A 15,811-nucleotide genomic window follows, 5' to 3' on the forward strand; every position below is an offset into this window, starting at 1 on the left:
GGACGTTAGGAAGAGGAGTGTACTTTAGAGTATATAGCTTGAGCCTGCGGCCCTTCACGCCATATACCCTTCGGGAGGTCGGCCGCAAGGGCGGTTGCGCCCTTGCCGCCTCGGCGTTAAATACAACAACAACAACAACAGTCGGCACGCACTGTCGTCATACGGAAATCTGAGTCCTGCCTTCTCAAGCTCTTCAGCCATCGGAGTCTGGATTAGACCTGGGTGCACCGAAATGACTCGCAACTTGTTCTTGTTCTCCGAAGCCAAGTACTCTGCTAGCTTCAAGGAGGACATCTTGCTTGCCACATACCCGCCCATGCCCGGTAGCGGAGGCATGATGCTTCCGGCAGTGTTGAGGACGATAAGGACCGGTTGAGACGCGCCCTCTTGACCCGACGTGGTAACAGCCAACATAGCTTGAGCCAAGGTCAGGAAGCCTTTAATGTTTACTTCGAATGCCCTCCAGAGGTCGTCGAGGGGCACTGTTGCCAGAGGGCCAAGGGGCGGGAGGGCTCCAGCTGCGTGTATGACGATATCGATGCGTCCGAACTTAGAGACTATCTGGTTCAGCGTAGACTTCACACCCTGTTCGTCGCAGACATCAACAGCAAAGCAGGCTGTCTCCGTATCGAGGCCTTTCTCATGAATGGACTTTGCAACCTGCTCAAGTAACTCCACTCGGCGACCGAGGAGAATCAAAGCTTTTGCTCCGGCTGTAGCGAAGGAGAACGAAGCGGCGTTTCCAATTCCAGACCCGGCTCCAGTTATGAGGACGACTTTGCCGGCGGCGGAGATCGAGGGGTTCGTAGCAGAAATTGCCTCGTAGCTTGCATTGTGGGTAGTCGGGGTATAAGACATGTTGAGCTTTGGCACTGTTTAACGATGGCAAGCGTGATGTGATGTGATTGGAATGATTATTCCAACTCCTTGAGAGACAGTAGAAGGACATTTTTAGGGAAAAAAGAAAAGCAAGGCCTAGCAAACTTCTGGTTTGCACGCAAAGCCATTAATCCCGTGAGTGGGTGACATTTGATTTCCAGCTCATGGAAGGCTCAATGTGGGCGAAAAGTTTCTTCATTTCAGATTGAAATTGGTTGTGGTCATAACCGCGCGGTAAGTAATTGACATTCAGTGTATTTTCAATGGTTTTCTGAGGTCCGTACAGACGAGCACTGACGCTGATTTGCATTCGGCGAAGGTTCACGGACTTAGTGTTTCCTAGTACGGAATGCCTTGAAAGAGTAGGAGTAATATCCGTTTCTATTCATTGGGGATCACTGAACCCATTACACCGACCGATAACGCCGAATCTTCCCAGTTTTGAGTAGTCCGCACTCAGATCATTCACAGAACCTGGTTCTTTAGATTATCAATGGTTGATAAAAGAACTTAGGTCTTTTCTATAATTCGGAGAAGTGCTCCGTGATGGCCCAAGGTAAATAAAGCACGTAAAGAATCGTGAAGTATGGTCTCTTCTGCTTCTGCTGAGAGTTTGTACGACAAGAGATTGACACCATTGCGGACGTGGATAGTAACTCACTTGGGACGCAGAAAGTTAACATAGCGGAATTCGTTTTCTAGCCAGAGGGCTTCTGACATGAAACTATTAAAGATTGAGATAGTTAGCCGAAATACCAATTAAAAATAGACGTCGCCCTGTTACATTCGACTCCTATATTTTAACATATTCCCTTGAATATATTGTTGTGTTTGATGGGCCTACATACATAACTGCTAGACGCCCTTTGCCTAGCAAATGGGGAAGTCACTCACGCGCACACACGCACATACACACACACACATCGGACTACTATGTAGCTGGAATCATGCAGGAGAGGCATCAGACATCATCCCTATAACCAGAATCAGGAGCGAAAAAGACATGAACCTGTAAGGACCGATAACATGAAAAATTTAGGATTATGAAATTATTTGCTGATGCGACGTACACTTGGCTAGTTACTATGTATAACCTACTGCTGTCCGTGAAGGTCAACGTTGTCATCTAGATCGGCGCAGTGCTACTATTCTTCTTCCCTTCTAACTTTCTTTTCACAGATTGCCGCCTGTGGGCGCACCTCTTTGACTGCCGTATGACTCTGACGGGGCAGTATGCGAGGGCCAGGACTACTACTTTTTCGAAGAATACTAAATGCTCAGATATTGTCACAGAATCTAAATTTTGATACCTTCCTTACCCGTTTATAAGATAGGTGCGGCACGCTAGGTAATATATTTTGCCGTGAAAATCATACGGTACCTTAGTCGGTGAGGTGCGCCCACAGGCGGGACTCTGCAAAGGAAAAATAAGAAGGGAAAGAGAAAAGTCGGCCTAATTTTAGGCCGAGCTAAATCATCTGACTACATGCAGCCTGATTTTGATGGAGTCTGCCAACGTGGTCCCTTGTGAACCAAAGATAAGCGCGGGGTAATCTCCTCTTCTGCTCATCGCCCTGCTTCCACTCCTTTCTCACTCCTCAATAGCCTCACATTGACGTTGTGGAGATGCCGCGGAGGGCCTTGCAACCCGAGCAGTACACAGTCGGGTGGGTTTGTGCTCTGCCAGTCGAGCTCGCCGCAGCGCAGGAGCTTCTAGACGAACTTCATGACCATTTGGATGCCGCACGTACATCAGCTTACGTTCTAGGCCGCGTTGGCAGACACAACATCGTTCTTGCAAGCCTACCTGCAGGTCAAACGGGCACCAACTCAGCGGCAGCGGTCGCAATCGGGATACAAAGGGACTTCCCTTCAATCCACTTTGGATTGATGGTAGGAATCGGAGGCGGGGTGCCAAACGCAGATAACGACATCCGCCTTGGGGATGTTGTGGTGAGCCAGCCACAAAGTACGCATGGCGGAGTCATTCAATACGATTCTGGCAAGTCGAGACCAGAGAAATTCGAACGAACCGGCTTTCTAAATGCACCGCCAAACGTTTTGCTGATCGCCGTCGCAAAGCTGCGCGCCCAGCAATTCAGATCTCAGGAACTTCTCTCTCGACACAGGTCTCGCCTCAAACGCTTGCCTCATTTCGCTCGGGAGTCCGCAGGGCAAGACCTCCTGTATGAGCCAGCTTACCATCACGTTGGGGGTTCTACCTGTGATAACTGCTCGAATGAATATTTAGTGAAGCGACTAGCGCGAAAAAGTCAGGGGACAATAGTTCACTATGGCACGATAGCTTCAGGCAACCAAGTGATGAGAGATGGTATGTCGAGGGATAGGTTGAGCTCAGAGCTAGGTGGGGTCCTCTGTTTTGAAATGGAAGCCGCCGGTCTCATGAACACTTTTCCGTGTCTCGTCATTCGGGGAATTTGTGATTATGCCGATTCACACAAGAACAAGAGATGGCAGCCGCATGCAGCCATAGTAGCGGCAGCATATGCAAAAGAGCTCCTGTCTCTGGTGCACGCTCCTGAAACAGGCCCAACACTTCGCGAAATTTACGGTGGGTCAAAATCAGACTTATTACTCTTACGTGGTCAATGATGAATTTTTATGCTTACGTCCATTTTCTTTCTAGATACCAATCAAGCAAAGGCGGTGAAACACGTACTGGACGTCAATTGCAAAAACGGTAGGCCATCAATCGTACGAACGAGTACACACGCACATTACTCATTCCTCGACAGTACGTGTATCTTTAGATTTCACCCAGATGCATCACCGCCGCCTTGTTATCAGAAAGCCATACCAGGGTACTGGAAGATGGTTGTCACAGATTCCACAATTCCAGGCTTGGCTGAGAGGTGACTGCCAGTTCCTCTGGATCAAAGGGAAAGCCGGGTCTGGAAAATCTACGCTTATGAAGCGAACATTGGAGAAGTTACAAAATGACCCATGCTGACAATTCCGTCACGATTGCGTCCTTCTTTTATGACGCATCGGGGCACATGTTGGAACATTCCACGATTGGCGTCTTGCGGTCCGTATTGCACCAAATATTTTCGCAAAATCACGAGCTGTTAGTCGAATTTATGAACGCATCGGATGGCCGCTTCGTCAAAGGAAAAGGAATGAATTGGAAAGTCGAGGAATTGATGGCGATGTTCGAAATCTCATGCGGGCTTCAGTGCTGGAGGCCCACAATCCTTCTTCTCGACGGATTAGATGAGGGTCTAGACGATGAGATTCGGCCTTTGCTACACTTCCTTCAGCAGCAGATTGGTCTGAGCGACCTGGGGATCTCGACCAAGAAACTTCAGGTTTTATTCTCTAGTCGACACTACCCCCACATTTCCGTGGACAATTGCCCCGAGATTTGGGTCGAGAATCATAACGGCCGAGATATCGAGACGTTCACTCTGAAAAAGTGAGCTTGTCTATCTGACACAGCGAAAAACGGGACGGTGGTTCAATCTGTTATCAACCGAGCTGATGGTGTGTTTCTTTGGGTTGATCTGGTTACTTACAGAATCCTCAAATCGGGCGACCACGGCGAGAGTCTTTAGCAAACCATGAGTGCCTTCGAAGCCACACCGCAGGAACTGGATGGCCTTTACATGCAAATACTTCATAAGCTTACAGATGATGAGCGCCTTGATACGTTCCGTTTATTCAGCGGGATGCTCTTCGCAGATCGAAGGTTGAGCCCCCTTGAGCTATGCTTCGCAATGCGCTTCCATCGCAACGCGTCCAAAGTCACCTTGGACTCATGGAAGCGATCGAGTGAATCCGTGGGGCAAAATTTGCAAGCAGAGAAATTCATTCGGAGTCGTTCACGGGGTCTTCTCAACATTCAAGATGAGGACGACTCTCAAGACTCGGGTACCGTTCAGTTCATCCACTACACTGTGTCTGTCTTTCTGTTACAGAGAGGCCTTGCGATTCTGCGACCTAATGAACAGCCTGCGAAGCTTATCGGTGTGGCCCATCGCGATATCGCCCTCACCTGCGTCCTGTACTTGACGCAGAACGAAATCACCAACTGCGAATCTTTCTCGAATTTACGGTCTCACACCAGCCATTTCGATAGTTGTCTGAAGGGGAAACCACAGATACATCCTGTTGACAAGACTGTTGTTCCCCTCGCGAAGGATACGCGGCTTCATGGGCCGGTATCTACTCGCCGGAAACCGCAGAATCGCGAGTACGAGCCGACTCAGCCCGGTTTCGGGGTCCGTGAAGCCATAGAATCTGTGTTTCATCAGCTTCCCCTTCTGAGATATGCCGTTCAAACGCTTGGGCACCACCTTACCCAAGCAGAAGAATATCGCATCTCCCAAGATCAGGCGCTCGATGTCTTTTTACGTCAAGGAACGCAATCTCTCCGAGTCTGGTACAAGTTTCAAGATGCTTTGTATCTCCCAAGAGATCATCGATGGCACTGGGTTAACTGGGACTGTTTTCTCGAGGGCCTGACTGCGCTTGGCATCGGGTCTTGTATTTACGACTTGAGCCGCCGAATCTACCTGGAGCAGCTCACCTTGCCTCCCTCCTGCGACTTGAGCAGGTGTTTATTTGCAGCCATTTTTTATGGTGCTGCAGGAATCACAAGAGACCTCGTCGCGTGTGGAGCGGATCTTTCTGCGCGGAATCCTGATGGACGCACTCCCCTCGACGAAAGTTGTCTTTTCCAAAACGCACAAATGGTCGCAGAGCTGATAATTGCTGGGGCTAATGTGAATGACCGCAACCAGTTCGGCGACACGGCCCTGCATCACGCAGTCAGGACTGGCTCGCCAGCTATTGGCGTTGCTTTACTCCAAGCTGGAGCCAACGTCAACGCGAGGCAGCAACCATCACAAGATACACCCCTACATCTTTCTGTGATTCATGACCAACTAGACGTAATGAACGTTCTGATTCGGCATGGCGCCGACAAACATGCGGTAAATAGCAGAGGTCACGACTACCGTGCCTTGGCTTGGCAGCGCCGATCTGTGCAAATATATGCTGCCCTGAATCCGTCTAACCCACACCTCCCACCACTTCAAACTAGTTCAAATGTAAACAAAAGCCCCTTGAAGATTCTGAGAGCGATGACAGCATCTTCATCCCCCGAAAAGCAGGAACAAGCAAGAGTTCGGAGGTCCAGCCGATTTGCCAGCATAGGATACCCGGTAGCTGAAAGCGTTATCAAACCGTTGGAAGGAGAAGAGAAAACAATTGAACGAACAGAGGAATAGTTTTGTTTTGTTGAGCTCTACAGAGTGAAGAATAATAGCTATCAGGCTTGCTCGTAGAGTGACAGGCTGCGGGAAATGCTGGAAGCTACCGCTAGCTTTGTTCATTGTGTCAAAGTCCCTTGAACCCCCCTTAAAGCCTACCACGCCGCCTTAACCCCTGATTGATCTTGTGCTGTCGATACAAAAGTAAGTTCCCCTTGTAAGTCAAAGGCAATTAGCGCCGTGTCAAAAGTCAAATTATGAATGAGTCAAGTTTTCTTGGGCAGGTAAAAACTACATTTCAGCTGTGCAACTATTTTATCATATGGAATCGTTCCAGTTATGGTCTGCCAGCAGGTTTCCTAAAGCCTGGGTTGGTCATGGGGCTTATCATTGTTTTATCGAGATCAGGCAAATGAGATTGCAGGGATCAGAATGTAATTCATTTCGTGGCAACGGACGTACAGAATTCGTCCAGAGACACTATCATCTCTGCTAGACACTTGGCAGTATTGTTCTGAAGTTGATGGCGATTCTCAATAAAATCAGCGGTGCAAGCTGCCGGCTCTCTGTCTCGGCACCCCATGCTTGCTCTCGCTGACACGTCTTTCCAAGCCCCATTCCTCCTCCCGAGAACCTTCAGGGAGGCCAGGCTTGCCACCTAAACTCGCCAGCACCATCTTATTTGTTGCTGTGAAATCATCCAGTATCTGCAACTCTTTCTGGGTGAACCATCTCGGCACTAACACAACCCTCATAGGGATGATCAGGATGATCAGAACCGGGAAGCCTATTGCTGCAAGGGTGTGCGAGATGGCTACACACGCCGCAACATCCGCGAATTGTAGGATAATGTAAAGCCAAATCTTGTGACGGCGCACTTGGAGCAACAGCTCGTCGCGTTGAATGAACCGTTTCTCGGAGTGGAGGAACACGAATTTCTGCAAGATGGAGTTTGACTCAATTGATCCCCACTAATACTCGTTAGTTATCAACCAAAGACGTTGAACGCTCCATACCATGAACTTACTCCGACCACGAAAAATACACCAGCGAATACCGCGGCCGGCATTGTGTGAAGAACCACAAGAAGAGGCCCGGTCATCGTTCCAATCAGGGCAAGCCCCATCAACAGATGCGACAGTCGCTGCTCGACAACATGAGTTGCGCTGACAATTGGACGGCGGATCTCAGTGTCCTCCCCCTCTGATGTTGGGATGATCTTTAGACTTGTCTTGTAGACTGTCAATGAGTCTGTGTGAACTGGAGCTTGGGGAACAAGGCCATTCGGCATCGGGAGCCCAAGGATGCCTGCGACGAAAGTGGTGCACCCGAGAAGGAAGAAATCCCAATGAAACCCGCCAGGTTTCTGAAGCGGGTATTGGCGAGCTTGTGCTGTAATACTGCTGACATTCTATGAAGTGGTTAGTATGAGTTCTTCGACATCCCGGGTCGCAACTCACATGGTCGTAGTAGAAGAGCAACATAGTCAGGAAACCAAAAGGCATGGCAACAAACACCCACTTGACATCGAGATTCCAGAAGTCGATAAGCCAGTTTCGGGGCTGTGTGGGATGGAACGCTGTCTCTATGGGAACTCTCATAATGTGTGCGTCCTTCAAAGGTCCTGGAATATGGGAGAAGCCGACCCAGAAAACCGTAGCAAACTGTGGGAATGGACGTTAGGCAATCATTCAATCATGGGAAAGGCATTTTAAAACGGCTTACGACATAGGCATAGTCTGCAAGAATGCCTCGAAAGTCCGCTCTCCAGAGAGTGCTAGAGCCAAGCTTCTCGAGCGCGTAGACCGTTCCGAAATAGAGTATGGCAATCAAGCAGGCCAAGTACCCAGCAGCACTGCCCTCAGTAGTGAACTCATTGACTAGTTCCTCAACTCCTTTGACTATAATAATGTGAATAAAGGGTGCCATGTAAAGCAAAGGTGATCACTTACTGATGTAGATGATTCCCACGTACAAGCCAAAGGATTCGCTAGAAAAGTCCGTCACGTAGCGCATATAGTCGCATCCGTTGAAGACTGCAACTAGCCAGTGGAAGATTGCAGCCCAAATTCCTGTCCAAGCCATGAATTGTGGGTAGATAGAAACGTCGTAAATCTTGATGATGTCGTAGATCGTGAAGTTAAAGAGAGAGATCAGGCCGGTGACGCCAACTATCGTCAGGGGCTGGGCGCTGAGTGTGCTAAAGACGACGGCGGCAAGTGCTGAGGAGAAGAGCGCTTCGTTGACACCGAAGAATTCGCCAGTTCTTCGGTACATGTCGAGAGTGTATGCAATCGCTGGAAGCAGGCTAGACCGGTTAGCTATATTTCGATATAGGAAAAGTTAGAAAGCGTCATCTTACTTCACAAAGTACATCCGGATTGTACTTGCGACTGTGCGATATGTCCATGCGTCGGCGATGTCACTCCAGTAGTATGGCAACCTTCGCTTGATATCATGGTAGATACCCCGTCCGGGACGAAGCACCCTCCAGCGTCGCCATCCCTTCTCATCCTCATAGGAGTAGGACATCTTCGTCTCAACTGGCCGCAATTGCGTATCGCTGGAGCTGCTGGACTCTGGCTCTGTTGCCATTATGACCTGTGGCAGAGGAGTGGGATGGATGGAAGAATGTAAGAGCGCCAAGCGTTAGGGGTGCAAAAGAAATAGGATTAAGGGACGCTGCGGCCTCAATGAGAAGTCCTGGATGGTTGGATCTTAGACAGCCGCCTCGTTCGTATGAGACAGGAAGCTTGTATTATACGGGATGCAAGAGTCAGGCCCAGGCCAGAAATCTTCCGAAAGAAAACATAACTGCAGGGGCAAAGGGTGCGCCGCCGTCTATCTAGGGTAGGAGCGGTACTAGAACCGTTGCCCGGCGTGACGTCACAGGATCAAATGTTTCGGCTCCATTCGCAGCATCCGGTATGGGGACTGCCATTGCTTTCGGTATGTCTACCGCCCCGACAAGATATCTGGCTGAGCATGCGAAAGCTGATGCTCCAGAAACGGCCGACTATCTATGAGAACCATCACCATCACCTATCTACATGGCTGTTATTGAGCCTCCTCGTTCCTCTGCGATCATCCTGTTCGTCGCTAGTCTTCTTCGCTGTAGATGAGATCCGAAAATGCCCGTTCCCTTCAGATCACGCATCATTTGACGCACTCTGCCAAGGGGCGACAGTGCCAAGACTCAGCAGGCAGAACCCAGCCAGTCCCGAAGGAGAATTGGGGGGAATGTACGATTTCGTCCGTATTTGCGGCACTAGCGCTGGACTAATCTTCACTTTTCTGCCCGGGCAGCATAGACTTAAACGAACCACAGTGGCACCGTGGCAGGTCCCGTCATTCCCTGGCCACCGTGCCCCCAAACCCGCTCACGTAGCGTTGAGCACATCGCTCCAGAGATGTTTCCATTGCACTTGGTGCAGACGAATGATACGATGGGAACTATGTGACTATGATGCTTCACTTGGCCGCAAACCGGAGTACCTTTGCCGACACAGCTGTCTCCTCACCGTTACCAGTCAAGAAACTAGAGGTAAACCAGCGTCTGTTGAGTCGCTCATAACTTTTAGGGGAAGTAAAAGGCATTGCAACAGTTCAGCAGCTGCGTGATACGTGCTACTCTGAATGGAGAACATTCTATTTCGTCGACACACTCAAGCGATCAGGCAATTGTGATTGATGTGACATTCGCCTCCTGTTCCAACTCAACATAAATATCTCGGCACAATACTTTGATTCAAGATTGCTTGCGACGAACGCTTGGCTTCCGCGCATGTGGCAGACCTTCATTCCACTTTCATATCTCCGAACTGTCGTTCAGTGGCGTGGAGATGAGAGTCGACTTGTGTGTTAAGTTTCCCCCCGGACGAGGCTGGTTCCATCCTGGAGAAGAGGTGGAGGGAACGATCGATGTTCATGTGCAAGACTCGGTGGCTATTGCCTCTATCATGGTCTCACTTCAAGGTATTCAGTGATATGGTCGATTCCGGTGGCTCCAGCTGCTAATGGAAATGTCTCTAGGCAGGCTAGACATCAGATGCGCCGTTGTATTGACACCAGATTCCTCCACCAAGATGCCGCAATCGAACACAACACAACAGTCACGCAAGGCAAGTACTCTGAAGCACACAGCGCATGGGCTCGCCGCCTGACAATGGGCGGGAGCAGATTTTCAAGCGGTCGTCACAGATCGCCCAGGCCGCGGGAACTCTCAAGGAGGGGAAGCATTGCTTCCCCCTGTCACTTTGTTTTCCGCATTCCACAGCTGACCCCCACTGCGAGACCATTTGCCTCCCACCGTCGACAGGGATCAACACTGCCGGCCTGAAAGTTACCGTCGCCTACGTATTGAAAGTGAAAATTCAACGACAAGGGATTCTTCGTTTCAATACTGTCAAGAAAACAGAACTCCTCTTCCGGCCCCTGCCTCAATTTCGAGTTATTTCGCCGACCATCGGTGATTGCTCGTGCACCAATTCCATCGCAGCCGAGGAATTGGAAACTCCGCAGCCGCTGGCGCAGGTCCGGAGTACCCTGCCGGCATACAGCCCTTCCCTGCAGCTGAAGATGACCATTCCGGCGCCGCCGGTGCTAAACCCCCATAAGCCCCTAGCGTTGGCTCTGGAGGTTTCCGTTCAACCTGACTTGATGCAGAGGCTGGGGCCAATCTCACTACGGAATCTGGTGCTGCGCCTTCGCACTACTACGGCAGTATGCGTGGGCCAGAGCTCGCGAGAGGACGTCAGGTATGATCCCATTTGCGGTGTTGTGGGCGATATACCGATTGCTCCTGCGGAAGGGCCAAATGGCTTTTCTCTTGACCCCGGCATTTGGAAAAGCCACATCGTCCCACTTGTTTCACCAACCTTTGGATCTTCCGTGCTTTCAATCAGGCACGCTTTGGAGGTTATCTGTGGGTTTTCCACAGGTACACACAAGAGGATTCAGGTATGCCGTCAAAGCGAAAAAGACATAGACATGAGCTGACTGTGAAGGTACAAGTGCTTGCGAACGGGCGTTGAGGTAATTATCGCGGATGCAGAGTTCAACGACCCCCCGCCAGCTTATGCCATGATCAATGGTATTGAGGAACTGGCCTGCTCCTCCAGTGATGACTTGTAAAATTGATTTTTCAATCTAGTTCATACTTTAGCTGAAATATCAACAAAAGCCATTCTTCGCGATCATCAACGTTCCCACCCTTCCGACGGAATTACACACTGGTCCCAAGTGAAGAATGCTCGGCGAAAGGTAATGTTTTGGTCTACAGTGATCAACTTCTTAATCTTTCTATATTCCATCATGGAGGCACCCTTTGTGCACCATGAACTCTTAAGGGCTTTTGACAGCTCTCTTGCGCCAAAAGTCTGCAACCTCGTAGTCGAGCTTTCTCTGCGTAGGCCCGGCAGCCCAACCACTTGTCCTCAACTCGGCGACCCGGAGCCAGGGAGTCATGGCCTCTTCCCGATTGCCAACCCCGGCGAAGTGAACAAGGAAGTCTCCGGGCCTTGCATGATACGCCTCCAGTTTGACCTGCTCATCCGCTGTGAAGTCCCTCTGTGGACCAGGGTAAGCATTGAACCACCACTGAGGTACCCACGTCACATTGTGTCGAAACTTTTCTTCTTGAAGGAGAAGCTCCATGGCACTTTGCTCCGTAAACTTCAGCTCCACGTCCGGCTTGTAGTGTCGGTAAGACAAGATCGAGTCGAAGAGGTCAACGCTCCACCTGTTGACCCTCAGTAAGAATACCCCGTTGTTCAAACCATTCCAGTCCGTCGTCGCAAGGAGGTGAATGTTGCCTTTGGGGAACTTGTCTCGCTTGGTGATGTATGCCGGGTCTGGTCCGTTCGCGGCCCATCCAGGAGCAGGGGGCAGGAAACTTGCTGGAGACCGGCAGTTGTCCAGAACGATGGTGTCACGGTCTACCCACATCAACCATTCCAGTCTCTCTTCTTTGGGTTTCGCGAGCTCGTCGAGAAGGATCGAAAGAATGAAGGCAGGTTTGTTCCATAGATCGTCGACGATGTTTTCGCAGAGGACATGAACATCGGTGCCGTGGATTATGCTGTGGACCAGATGGGTCCGCAAGGCTCGTTGATAGTGGTGCTGGGGCTCGCCGAATTGAGCGGTGACTGTTGCAATTCGTGGATTCTCACGATTCATCTCCGCAGAGTTGTTCTTGCAGTATTGAATGCTTCTTGAAACGTCTTCAGATAGAGAACCATGAATGAACGGAAAACAGTCGTCGCCTCCATGGCAGTGTAAGTGAGAATGCGAAGGCTCCGTCCTACGACGAGGCAGTCGGGCCAGGTAAGGATAGTACATGCAAAACAACTGTATTGTTGCAATCAGTTGAAATATAATGAACAAAGCCTTTGCTGACGGAAAGGCTGTTGGGAATTTCATGGTTCAGAAGACGGAGATTGGTAGCAGTGAGGTTAGACGAGTATTGTCATAGACTTCAGCAAAGTTCATGGAAAGGAATGGCGCTTTATCCAAATGTTCCACGACTCTTCCTCATTTCCATTGCGTATGTTGTGACAAGGTTTCAAGACATTGCTTGGCAAGTATGCATCAATGTCGTCCTGCTACTGCTCTTGGCCCTTGGCACTGCATTGGCACCCATGAATACGACAAGCTGATCCCACCGCGGCGGGACGTCGAAGCGGCTCATTCCGGGGCTGAGCAGCACATAGAATTCTGCCCTGGCAGTTATTTCATTCTTGGCTCTACCCCTAATGAAGGCAATCGTCTTTCAGGAATCGTTCCGACATATGGAACCCGACTCAAGAAAACAGCGGTCCAGATTCGCCGGGATACACTGAAAGAGATACATTTGGAATCTAGACCAAAGCGTTATGCTTGAAGACGAGCAGTGATTCGAACTCACTCTCCTCTTCAGCTGGACTTAGGCAATTGTCATGAGATAGTCACCAAAGTAGGCCGTACGAATGGATGCAACAAGCGACAGGTAGTTTCTTTCCAACCTAATGCCCACATCAAATGCCCGCCACTCTACGTCTGTCACTATACATGCCAAATGGATCCACCATGACACATCGTGCAGAATAATCGTTTCATCTACTTAGCTTGAGACTTTACAATAGAAAGCACCATCAATAAGTCTTGTCTATTTGCTCACATACAAGTCCCAGCTTGCCACTCCCCGAATTTGAGTACGGGATGCCGGCCAGCAGGGTGATCAACATAGAACACAGCGAAAAGCATTGCCACTTCCTTTGACGATCGCAACATGCAACGCTTTCACCAACGCAAACGTAATATTACTGCTATTAGGTGTGTTGCCGGAGGAGTACACTTTCCTTCACCAGGCTTTATGATTCCAACTCCGCTGACTGAGTCTAATGCTAGGTGTCGAGCAACTTGCGAATGGCAAGGTATTGGAAAGTCTAGTCATCGAAGCTGTTACGCCGATCCAAAGGTATGTTTTGTCGAAGCTGAAGACACGTGTCGCCTTGCTCATTGTCCAGCCAATCTAAATCAGGAAACGTTGCACCGTCTTCGTGATGTATGTTTACGAAATTGCTGGCGCTTTTGCTAAGCCTATTTCGGATTTGATGCCGCGAATGTCAGACTGTGGACAAAGAACAGGCAGCAGTTTTGGAGGAGATTGCTTGGCTAGAAGGCAGACTCAGGCGTCCTCCAATAAAGCCGGTGATTCTGAGACATGAGGCATTTTGAGGGACGAGAAAGCTATTGCCAAGGGTTGCCTCAGTCGAAATTAGAGACAGATTCATTTCCCTGTGTATCCATGGATGTCAGCTGCCACTGTTTTCATTACATTTAGAGGAAAGGATGGCCCCCTTTGACAGAAGAGCCTGCGAGGCAAATTTACGTTTCTCTGAATCCACCGTCTTGTACATTCAATTCAGTCGTCTATGTCTACTTTAAACGACTGTTAGTTCCTATTTACCGACCTCCCTACCATACCTTGGCCTCCTACTGACCGTTTTCCGCGATGGCTCGTCCATTTTGGTCCCAGCTTTCTTCGAAGCACAGAAAGCCACGCCTGCCGAACCTTTCAGAATGGGTTCGACTACCCAGCGGATGGCGAAAATCAGCAGTTATCAATATCGGACTTATGTCAGTTTCAATGGTGGTTCTGATCGCCTTTCTGGCTGTTGCGATATCCGAGACTGGCGATATCAAGCAGGCCTGGAAATTCTACGAAAGCGATTGTAGACACGACAACACGAATAATATGAATACTCTGCTGCATTTACTCATCAATGCGCTCTCGACTGTTGTACTCGCGTCTTCAAACTTCTTCATGCAGGTTTTGAACGCACCTTCGAGGCGAGAGGTGGATGCAGTACACGCTCGAGGAAAATGGCTTGATATCGGTATTCCCTCGTGGAGAAATACTTTCTTTCTATCACGCTTCAGCTGGCTGTATGGATTAGCTTAGGTTTCACATCAATCCCCATTCACATGCTGTTGAACAGCTCAGTATTTCAGATGACCAGTCGATTTGGGGACTTTGGACTTTATGTCGCCAGCGAGTCTTTTCTAACGGGGGAGCCATACGTCTTCCCGGGGGCCAGTTTGTATATCAAAGATGACTGGGACTTTGAGGATCTCAAAACCGAACGAACTTCGGCAGCACGAAGCAATATCTCAACAACGGCAGCTACGGTCTCTGAATGGGAGCGGCTGGACGCAATTCAATGTCAGAACATGTATCGGCCCGGGCTTTGCAATGGCTTGAAAGACTATCACAACGTCGTATTGGTAGTTGATGGTCCGGGTTGGACGCGAGACGATCTTTGGAACCTTTCGATGATCGCTGATCGGCTCTGAGAACCGGTTATCCCACGATACGACTTGAATTCTCTGTTGATGGCAGATCAATGCAACATGTCAGGCAACACTTGGAACGGAGTTCCGGAGTGCGGTGTGGACTGTCGCCAATTGCGGAAACGAGATGGAGGAAGCCGCAGCAGATCATTGTCATGGGCAATTTCAGAACCTGAAATTCCGTGGTTCATTCACATCGACGATTCGTTCACGTGGCGGAACAGAACGTTGTACTCGGCTACCGAAGGAGAACGTTATGACGACTACAGATTTGGAGCCCGAGTCACCTCGTTCGAAGTATCGTACTGCATGGCAGAGCCGTCGATGGCTACTTGCTCAGTAGCCTTGTCAAAACCCCTCATGCTTGCTGTCGTATTGTCGGTCTTTTTGAAATTGGTTATTTGTGTAGTTGTTGTTCGGTTCATTGGTCCCCAAGAACCGCTTGTTACCCCTGGAGACGCTGTTATGTCGTTTATCTCTACCGAGGACAGGGGATCATTCTCCGGAGTTGTGACACAAGAAATGATTCGGCGAAGGAAGAGGAATTCCAACGTCATGACCGACGTGTACGCGTTTGAATCACTTGAGTCTCGGCATTGGGTCAAGAAACAACAACTCAGGGTCATGGCTATTCCCCGAGGAGTCTGGGTAAGAACCTATGGCGTATTGCTGATCGGAATAATTGCTGCATCAGTCTGCCTCTGGCAACAACTTTCGAGTGGGACATCTTTGTAAGCAAAAGACTCGCATCTGAAGTTTTGAAGTCCACTAATCCCTCGAAGGCGAGGCATAAAGCTGAACGTGGATGAGGCAAGCAGTTTTCTTTATCCCGTTATGGGACCATCTCCTTTTCCCTCTTCAATGGT

At 49.7% G+C, this 15,811-nt stretch overlaps 4 protein-coding genes across 4 annotated transcripts; all 4 read right to left on the reverse strand.

Moving 5' to 3' along the window:
* Positions 1 to 152: 152 nt before the first annotated feature.
* Positions 153 to 858, reverse strand: COL26b_007954 (uncharacterized protein; the record flags this gene model as incomplete). Its single annotated transcript, XM_053180732.1, has 1 exon — positions 153 to 858. A coding segment is annotated over one exon (706 nt), but the record flags the coding sequence as incomplete, so codon positions are not given.
* Positions 859 to 6,655: 5,797 nt separating this feature from the next.
* COL26b_007955 (uncharacterized protein) lies at positions 6,656 to 7,182 on the reverse strand (the record flags this gene model as incomplete). Its single annotated transcript, XM_053180733.1, has 2 exons — positions 6,656 to 7,084; positions 7,141 to 7,182. 2 exons carry the CDS (start codon positions 7,180 to 7,182, stop codon positions 6,656 to 6,658), a joined length of 471 nt encoding a protein of 156 aa, XP_053035255.1.
* Positions 7,183 to 7,355: 173 nt separating this feature from the next.
* On the reverse strand, positions 7,356 to 8,708 carry COL26b_007956 (uncharacterized protein; the record flags this gene model as incomplete). The annotated part of the gene is made up of 5 exons (XM_053180734.1): positions 7,356 to 7,505; positions 7,574 to 7,777; positions 7,839 to 8,014; positions 8,066 to 8,421; positions 8,476 to 8,708. The coding sequence occupies 5 exons, from the start codon at positions 8,706 to 8,708 to the stop codon at positions 7,356 to 7,358; spliced, it is 1,119 nt and encodes a 372-aa protein (XP_053035256.1).
* Positions 8,709 to 11,456: 2,748 nt separating this feature from the next.
* COL26b_007957 (uncharacterized protein) lies at positions 11,457 to 12,290 on the reverse strand (the record flags this gene model as incomplete). Its single annotated transcript, XM_053180735.1, has 1 exon — positions 11,457 to 12,290. The coding sequence occupies one exon, from the start codon at positions 12,288 to 12,290 to the stop codon at positions 11,457 to 11,459; it is 834 nt and encodes a 277-aa protein (XP_053035257.1).
* Positions 12,291 to 15,811: the final 3,521 nt, after the last annotated feature.

The sequence above is a fragment of the Colletotrichum chrysophilum genome, assembly GCF_026319265.1.
Source record: "Colletotrichum chrysophilum strain AFK26 chromosome Unknown scaffold_67, whole genome shotgun sequence".
NCBI classification, from domain to species: Eukaryota; Fungi; Ascomycota; class Sordariomycetes; order Glomerellales; family Glomerellaceae; genus Colletotrichum; species Colletotrichum chrysophilum.